This window comes from Ovis aries, chromosome 1 (genome assembly GCF_016772045.2).
Source record: "Ovis aries strain OAR_USU_Benz2616 breed Rambouillet chromosome 1, ARS-UI_Ramb_v3.0, whole genome shotgun sequence".
Classification (NCBI taxonomy): Eukaryota; Metazoa; Chordata; class Mammalia; order Artiodactyla; family Bovidae; genus Ovis; species Ovis aries.
In genome coordinates this window covers 96,673,029-96,682,334 of record NC_056054.1, presented here as the reverse complement: position 1 = coordinate 96,682,334, position 9,306 = coordinate 96,673,029, and the positions used below count along the sequence as shown (strand labels likewise).

The 9,306-nt window shown below is 40.7% G+C and overlaps 1 protein-coding gene across 4 annotated transcripts in view; it reads left to right on the top strand.

Annotated features, from left to right (window-relative positions):
- Nucleotides 1–467: 467 nt before the first annotated feature.
- Nucleotides 468–9,306, top strand: part of WARS2 (tryptophanyl tRNA synthetase 2, mitochondrial) — a 96,848-nt gene continuing 88,009 nt past the window's right edge. For all 4 annotated transcript variants that reach the window (XM_042253137.1, XM_027973662.2, XM_027973655.2 and 1 more), the window contains exon 1: nucleotides 468–580. In XM_042253137.1, coding sequence (XP_042109071.1) covers nucleotides 491–580 — 90 coding nt within the window. In that variant the 5' untranslated portion in view covers nucleotides 468–490. The remainder of the gene's footprint in view (nucleotides 581–9,306) is intronic.

Here is a 9,306-nt window from a genome sequence, read left to right as displayed (position 1 = left end):
ATCTGCTACCCCATACACTACTTGAAGGCAAGATATGTCTTTGCACTTTCAATACCTAGCACAAAGCCGAGTTCAGCAAACGTTTGCAGATCAAATGCATTAACGAGGCCACATAGGTCTCAAAAAACCACCTGCTGCCCTCTAAGAGGATTAGGGAGGTCCCACTGCCAGAGAAACTTCTTAAAAACTTGCCTCAGGACGATTAAGATCCGAAAGGCTTTTTTACTTCCTTCCAGTTTAAAACGCTGTTACTAATATCCCGTCCTTCAAGAAACCTGCGCAAATACTAGGTCTCCATGGCATATACTAAAGTCAGGACACATCCAGATCCTAACCCACATCTGCTCTGCGAAGGTCGGACTCCCCCCAGACATCAGCTGAGGACCGCCCCGAGAGTAAGGGCGCATGCGCAGCAAGCAAACACGCAGCGAATCTGGAATTTCCTCTGACCAGATGTCACTCAAAACAAGACGGCTCCGCCCTTTTCAAGATGGCGCTGCACTCAATGCGGAAAGCGCGTGAGTGCTGGAACTTCATCCGGGCACTTCATCAGGGACCCGACGCTGCTCCCGTTCCCCAGGTAACCAATGCTAGCCCTTCTTCCGCCGGTTTCCCGTCTCGCTAGGTCCTTCTCGCCTCTCTTTCCTCCCTCCTTTTGCTTCACCCTCCCCGTTTTCTCTGGAGAGTACCGAGCTCTTCCGTTCCTAAGGTTGATTCGCCTAAGACTGCTTTCCTACTCGGAGCGTGACGACGTTGCAAGGATACGCGTGACGTAACGCGCCCCTGGTGGGAGGAGCGCGCCGCCTCTTGCCCACTTGGCCTTAGTACCTTCGTCTCTGGGCGCCGCAGCTCCACTGTTGCCGGGCAACCCGGGAAGCTCTTCCCTGTGTGACGTTGTCAGACACCAGAGAGCTAGTCCTTCCGACACTGCCCTAGTCCTAGTCCTGATGTTGCTGTTTTTACTTTCCTTTCCCTAACAGTAAGCCAAGGCACCTGGCGAAGAAATTGGAGAAGACACCTCATTAGTAATTAGACTGTTTAAGGAGGTGCAGCCTCTTGGCATCCCCTCTCTGCCAGTGCGATACTTGAGCAATGTCAGTGTACCTTCCACTCTTTATTTCTCCTCATTGTCCGGAAGCAGACCTGTATCTAGAAGGTTCGATGAAGGAATTTAAGCAAGCTTTCCAAAGGTGTGGTCCTGTCCTGGTAGCACTGCTGTTACCAGGCTCCTCTGTCCATGGAATTCTCTAGACAAGAATATTGGAGTGGGTTGCCATGCCCTCCTCCAGGGTATCTTCACAACCCAGGAACTGAACCCAAGGCTCCCGCATTGCAGGCGGATTCTTCACCATCTGAGCCACCAAGGAAGTGTGACATGACAAATCACTTTTTCTCTCTGGACTTCCTTTCTTCAGCAAAATGGGTGGAGGAAGGGTTAGACTGATGATTGTTACTTCACGCTTTGAAAAATGAGTGGCTCCACGATAGAGAAGCCAAAGTAAAGCAGTGATATTAATTATCAAAACCCGGATATAAATTCAACTTAGTTTTCTAATCATCCCATGATTACTTAACTTTCTGTAGTTAAGTGTTCTTCATAGATATTGACCTAACCAGATTCTTCTAAGGCCTAACCAGATTCTTCTAAGAATAGAGGATATTACACTGGGAAGTTATTTATCAAAACAGTTATTTAAATGTTTTAAATTGCAGGTAGCATAGTTAAGTAAGAATTGATTGTGAATTAGATGAATACAGCAAATATCCCTCTCTTTGAAGTTTGGAGATTTGATTCTGTAGTACCAGAATTGGTTGATTACTGGGAATTCTTGACAGTCCAGTGGTTAGGACTCTGAGGTTTCACTGCTGAGGGTGTGGGTTCAATCCGTGGTGGGAGAACTAAGATCCCACAAGCTGAGGGTGCGGGGAGATTTGGTTGATTACTATAGTTATATACTATATTTCTAGGTAATAGTAGCATAATAAAACCTGTGAATCCAAAGTTACTAAATCTTAGACTCAAACTCCCTCTCATAACAAACTCAAGAGTTGTGAATGTCATGAGAAGCAGAATCAAAGAGAAAAGGAAAACAAACTACAGTCTGCTTATGCTTATCCCAGGAAGTTTAGGGCATTAAATCATTATAAGCGCTAAAGAATAGAATTTGAAATCTCTACTATTGTTTCAGTGGCATTTATGAACACAGTTATCTTAATCAACTGTTAATCTAGATTGTTTCACGTTGTAGATTTTCCAAAGTAGTATTCTCAAACCTTTAATTTAGCTTTTGGTAGAATACAAATTAAATATAGGAAAGAGCACTCCTTAAAGCATAATTCTACATGTAAATTTTAAAATTCTTTTTCAGATTCTTTCCCATTATGGTTTATTGCTGCATATGGGATATAGTTCTCTATGCTATACAGTAGGACCTTGCTGTTTATGTGTTTTATATATAGTAGTTTGTATTTGCTAATTCCAAATTCCTAATTTAGCTCTCCACTGCCTCCTATAATTTTCAGTCATTAAAAATGATGGTTTGAAGGACTAGTACAGTCTTTTGAAAGACCAACTGAGAAAAGATACAAAATTACATTCACAGTGTCATTATAATATTGTATTTGCAAATAAATATTTATGTGAGTATCTATGTACAGCAAAAATGACTAGAAGGAAACAACTGTTCTTAACCTGTTTTGCTTTCTTTTGGTCTTCCTAAATAATGGATTAAAAGTGATTTAAGTGTTCTTCTTTAAGCTTTCTGTAGTTTTCACATGTTCTAAATTGAAGAGATACCACTCTCAGACCCAGAAAAAAGTCTTAAAACATAAATCTTCAGATGAATGCATAGCCATTATATCATCTGTGCTATTGTAGATCTCTGAGGGAGAGTTTGTGGGACAGTACTTGTCCCACAGTGCTGTTATTTAAAATGGCCGTAGAAAAGTTATTAAAACGGCTTTAGAAAATGAAAAATTTATGGCCGTTTTTCCTGTATGTATCTTCTTTTTCACTTGAAAAGCTTCCTTTGAAGTCAAAGAGATTTTGTGAACAGATGCAGAAATATGTGAAGGAAGAATTGGATTCTTAAACCAGATGCATTAGACACTTTTATGATATCTCATAACCTTTGTAGAAAACAAAAATTATTTTGCAGGGCTATAATATAATGGAAAGAAACGTATATTTATCACATGAATGATTCTGTCAACAAGTAAGAAATAGCAATTTGCTTCTTATTAGTTTTGGCTGTAGAGTTACTTCCTGAGGTGAGAAGCAAAAGTGGGTGAACCATAGCAGTACTTTGCCAGAGTATTGAGATTCGTAGGTTGTTTTAATGATTTCCTATGAAAGCAAAATCTTGGTTAATAACCTTGGCATTGGGGACCTTTAGTTATCTCAAGAGGAGGCTTTTGCCCTTCAAGGCTAAATGTAGAATCAAGTTTAAAATGAAAGCTAGAGAGAAAACAGAAATAATAGTGTATCAAGCCTTACTCATTATGAATGTCTACAATGTATATGAAAGTAGTTTATTTTGCCAGGTGTTACCTGACAGAAAACCACTGAAGTCTGACAAGATGAGAGTAGTCACAGAACCAGAGGAATGGAGATCTGACATTTTATGTTTAAACATTGATGGCATTAGGTAAATTTAAGCCTGTCATCTTTGACCAAACCCAGAATCCACACTTACTTGAGCACTAACTTATGATTGTATTGTGCAAAGAGTGAAATATTGACGGTTAGTAGACTTCTGCAAGAATATTTGTGATCATTCAAGTGAAGTTTAAAATGTCCACATTTTATCACTGTTGAACAGCACACTTCTTACTAGCTGTCCCATCCTGGATTTGGCCTGTATTACCATACTGTTTCTACTGTTTATGGTCACTAAAGGTGACCTATGGTTATTCAATGAAGGAATCATGCCTGCAAAAAAATAGGCAGTGTATTAGATTTTTGATCTTGTGTTTAGTTCTTACAACAAGTCTTTTTTTTAAAATCACTCTTTTTAAAAAAGCATTAAAAAAGAATCATTTGGGATAAAGAGTCGCAAAATTAGTACAGAGCATTCCTGTATATGCTTCACCAAGCAGCTTCATCTTGCATAATATACTTACCTAAGCCAAGAAATTAACATGGGACAATTTCAAATTTCACCGATTTTTCCACTAGTCTCCTGGTTTAGGATCAAATCCGGGATCCCATATGGCATTTAGCTGTCATGTCTCCCCCAGTCTATGGCACTTCCTCAGTCTTTCATGACCTTGGTCTTTTGAAGAGAATTGGTTAATTATTTTGTAGAATGTCTCTCATTTGTCTGATATTTTTCTCATGATTAGACTGAGGTTAGACAAGAATCCGCTAGAATACTTCATAATGAGGCTTTAAGATAGGTATTAACACCTTATTTTAAGCATCCAGAAGTAGACTTTATTTAAGTAACTTGCCTAATATCACAAAGCTAATTAATTATGGAATTAGAATGGTAAAATTGACTGTTGACATTTCATTCCATATTTTGTAATTAGTATTTGTTGCTAGAGATTTCTGTGATCTTAATGGCATTAAATTGGGATAGTGTTCCCAGTGACTCTTCCCTTTAGCTTTTCTCTGCCTTGTCCATTGTCTGTCCAACCGGCAACATGAACTAATCAGCCTGGAAAGCTGTCAGGACTGCTACGACCCTCTGGAAATTGTGCTAGCTGCTCACTGTGCCGGTTTGATTTGGCTACATCCTCTCTGTGCTTTTCTTAAATCAGGATGTTGCATGGATCTACTCTAAAGGTCCTTTTAAGCTCAGTCTATGAGTCTTTTTTTTTTTTTTTGGCTGTGGTGGGTCTTCATTAACTACACGTGCGTGCGCTTTTCTCTAGCTGCGGTAAGCAGAGGCTCCTCTTCTCTGTGCTGCCCGTGGCTTCTCTTGTTGCAGAGGATGGGCTCTGGATGCACAGGTTTAGTTACCCTGCACCGTGTGGAATCCTCCTGGACCAAGGATCAAACCTGTATCCCCTGCATTGGCAGGCAGATTCTTAACCACTGGACCACCAGGGAAGTTCTGAGTCCATTTGTTTGAAATGCTTCCTAGGTTAATTTTCCATGTGAACTGACTTAGCTTATTCAAAACAATAGTATTTAAAAATCTTTAAAAATCTCTTTGTGTAGCTGATGAAAACTGAGGGTATCTGCTGAAAATACAGAGGAGAACTTGTGAATCAATGCTGAGCATTTATGATAGCAGCCACAGTCAGAAAATGCTGAAAACGGTGAGGCTGCTGACTGCCAGAATCTTTCTCAGTAGACCTACTGCATGTCTACAGGTTACAGAACTGTCTGTGGAGGCTTATGCAAATGTGTGTGTGTGTGTGTGTGTGTGTGAGCACGCGCATGCTAAGTTGCTTCAGTGGTGTCCCACTCTTTGCAACCCTATAGATCGTAGCCTGTCAGGCTCCTCTGTCCATTGGATTCTCCAGGCAAGAGAGAATGGATTGGATTGCCATGCCCTCCTCCAGGGGATCTTCTCAACTCAGGGATCAAACCTGCATCTCTTACATCTCCTGCATTTGCAGGCAGGTTCTTTACCACTAACGCCAACTGGCAAGTCTCTTTCTATATATATCTACACACACACACACACACACACACACACACACACATGTATAATGTATCTATTTGTATATTTAAGCATGTATGTATGCATGTCCTGTCTTTCAGAGAGGGAACTAACATTTAGCTAAGGCTTGTTATGTGCCAAGCTTTCTTGCTATGTACTATACAGCTTTATCTTACTTACTTCTCACAAAAATTCTGTAAATATTATTCTATCTATTTTATAAAACTGGAAACTAAGGTTTGAAGAGGTTAGGAAATATTCCCATCAGAGAGCTGGTAAATGGCAGTGCCAGGATTCCCACTCAGCCTTTCCTGAGCTCTTCCCACTTGACCAGTGGTCTCTTATCAAATAAAATCCTATATGAATCCCTCTTAGATAAAGCAGATAAAAGTAGAGCATTTTTCTCAGAATGGGTGAAAATAATTGCAAATGAAGCAATTGACAAAGGACTAATCTTCAAAATATATTACTACAAGCAGCTCATGCAGCTCAATATCAGAAAAACAAACAACCCAATCAAAAATGGGAGAAGACCTAAACGGACATTTCTCCAAAGAAGGCAATCAGATGGCCAATAAACACAACAATGCTCAACATTGCTCATTATTAGAGAAATGCAAATCAAAACTACAATGAGGTGTCACCTCCTACCAGCCAGAACAGACATCATCAAAAAATGAACAAACAATAAATGCTGAAGAGGATGTGGAGAAAAGGGAACCGTCTTGCACAGTTGGTGGAAATGTAAACTGATACAGCCACAATGGAGAATAGTATGGAGATTTCTTTTAAAAATATAGGAATAAAACTATCATATGACCCAGCAGTCCCACAACTTGGCATATACCCTGAGAAAGCCATAATTCAAAAAGACACATGTACCACAGTGTTCACTGCAGCACTACTTGCTATTTGCAGCAGCTAGGACATGGAATCAATCTAGGTGCCCATCAACAAATGAATGGATAAAGAAATTGGGGTACATATGTACAATGGAATATTACTTGGCCATAAAAAGGATGAATTAGAGTCAGTTCTAGTGATGTGGATGAACCTAGAGCCTGTTATACAGAGTGAGGTGAATCAGAAAGAGAAAAATACTGTGTATTAGTGAATGCGGGAGACCCAGGTTCGATTCCTAGGTCGGGAAGATCCCCTGGAGAAGGAAATGGCAACCTACTCCAGTACTCTTGCCTAGAGAATCCCATGAAGGGAGGAGCCTGGCAGGTTACAGTCCATGGGGTTGCAAAGAGTCAGACACAACTGAGCGACTTCACTTCACTTTCACTTAGTGAATATATATGGAATCTAGGGAAAATGGTAATGATGAACCTGTCTAAAGGGCAGAAGTAGAGACATAGAGAGCAGAGGACACAGAGGGTTGGACAAATTGAGACAGTAGCATTGGAACATATACATTACCATGTGTGAAATAGCCAGTGGAAAGTTGCTGTTATAACACAGGGGACTCAACCCAGTGCTCTGTGACAACCTAGGAGAGTAGGAAGATTCAAGAGGAAGGGTACATATGTATACTTATGACTGAGTCACGTTGTCGTATGGCAAAAACTAGCATAGCATTGTAAAGCAATTATCCTCCAATTAAAAATAAAAAGAACTTTTCTGACTTAAATACTAAAGTAGCTATGGCCCCACTTGTTTGGCCCCTCCTACCCCTGTCTACCACCTTCCCTCCACACACAGCCAGGGACTGCTAAGACGGTGCCATGGTGTCTTGGATTTCTTAAGATGAAGTTTGAAAAACACTTCAGCTTCCTTAAATATCCAAGTGAATTTGTTGGCTTAGGACCACATATGGTGGGTGGATTTTTAAGGAGCTGCTCTATAAATGAGTTGATATGTATGTATTTTATTAATAAAATGCAACCTTTGTTCTATTTATCATAAGCTAGGAGAGTACTTGAGATAATAGCAGTCAGTTTTCTTTCCTTTCTTCTTTCTTTTCTAACTTCTTTCTTTCATCCAAACACAGTTTGCTTCTGCATAATATGCAGGTGCTGATGTACAACGTAGCCTCTGTACATGCATGCTACATTGCTTCAGCTGTGTTTGACTCTGTGTGAGCCTATGGATTGTAGCCCACCAGGCTCCCCTGTCCATGGGATTCTCCAGGCAAGGATACTGGAGTGGGTTACCATGCCCTCCTCCAGGGGATCTTCCCCACCCAGGGATCGAGCCCAGATCTCTTGTGTCTCCTGCACTGGCAGGCGAGTTGTTCACCATTCATCCCACCTGGCCGCTAGCCACCTCCCAAAGAGTACTTTCTTCAGCTCTACTCTTGATCCTGTTTTACCCCCACCTATCAGGGGTTCAGGAATCTCTCTTCTATCAGCATGAGGCCTAAGCCTTCCTCCTGAATTTCCACAGGATAAATGTACAGGCTTACGGTAGAAGGTGCTCTGCCCATGTGAGACACTAGATGCAGAAAGATAACTTATAGGCACAGAGGTGATACATTTACTCCAGCATGACTGAATTTAACCCTGCTCAGGCATTAACAGTTTTCTCACTATATCATTCCTTAGCAGTGAAAGTGAAGTGTCCGACTCTTTGCAACCCCATGGACTGTAGCCTACCAGGCTCCTCTGTCCATGAAATTTTCCAGGCAAGAGTACTGGAGTGGGTTGCCATTTCCTTCTCCAGGGGATCTTCCTGACCCAGGGATTGAACCCAGGTCTCCCGCATTATAGGCAGACGCTTTACTGTCTCAGCCACCAGGGAAGTCATACCCTACCTCTTATTCCCAGTCAAAAGCTTACACTTTTTCTTAACTACCTTGCTTACTGAGCAAAGCAGGGTCATATCTCGATTCATCCCACCCCATCATCTGGCTGTTCATGGTCCTGTAATCATTTACCGAAATTCATCTACAGCTCTCTTTTTCCTTTGGCTTTTGGCACAGTCTTCCTCGCATTGAGCCTACTTCCAGTTGGCTAAGAACTGCGTTGTTGACTGCCCTTTTGTCTCTTCAAAAGCACAGTTGACCAGCCTGATTTCTAACCCATAGAGGTTCTCTCCATTTCCACTTTTACATTCCTTGCCCTCTAGGCTGGGACACCAACCAGTAGACAGACAGAGAGGTCAGTTTCTCCTTTGCATTCCTGTCCTGGTGTTCTAGTGAGATTCTACGGTCCCAGGTAACTCCAGTGTGGGTGGAGCCCCTAATGACCTTGGTTATACTTCTTCTTGTTTAAGGTTCTTGGGATAATGATTGTAGATTTTTCATCAATGCTTTCAGAAACATAATAAAACATAGCGTATCACAAATAACAATTTTCAAGTGGAATCTGTTATTTTCATTAAGAATATTCTGCTCTAATATAACACTTTGTAGTTTTCAGAATGCTTCCCACATTCTCCTTTAATCTTGAGGACAACATGCAGTGTTTTGTTAGGGAACTCCTGAGCAGTAGGGCTATTAAAAGCTACACAACTCTTCTATGCTTGTCCTTTGTTTCTTCTTGAAAAGACTTTGTTCACTCTAGATATACATGTTTCTAGAGCATAGAATGTTCAGAATTGTTCTTGGCCCTCGATTTTTTTTTTTTTTACCAGTTCTTTAATGATGATGAATTAAATAAGTAAACGTCAGTATCCTTTAAAGTTTTAGTTCAGTAGATACTATTTTCTTATTTGTACTAAAATTAATTCAATGTTTAATTCATTTTGG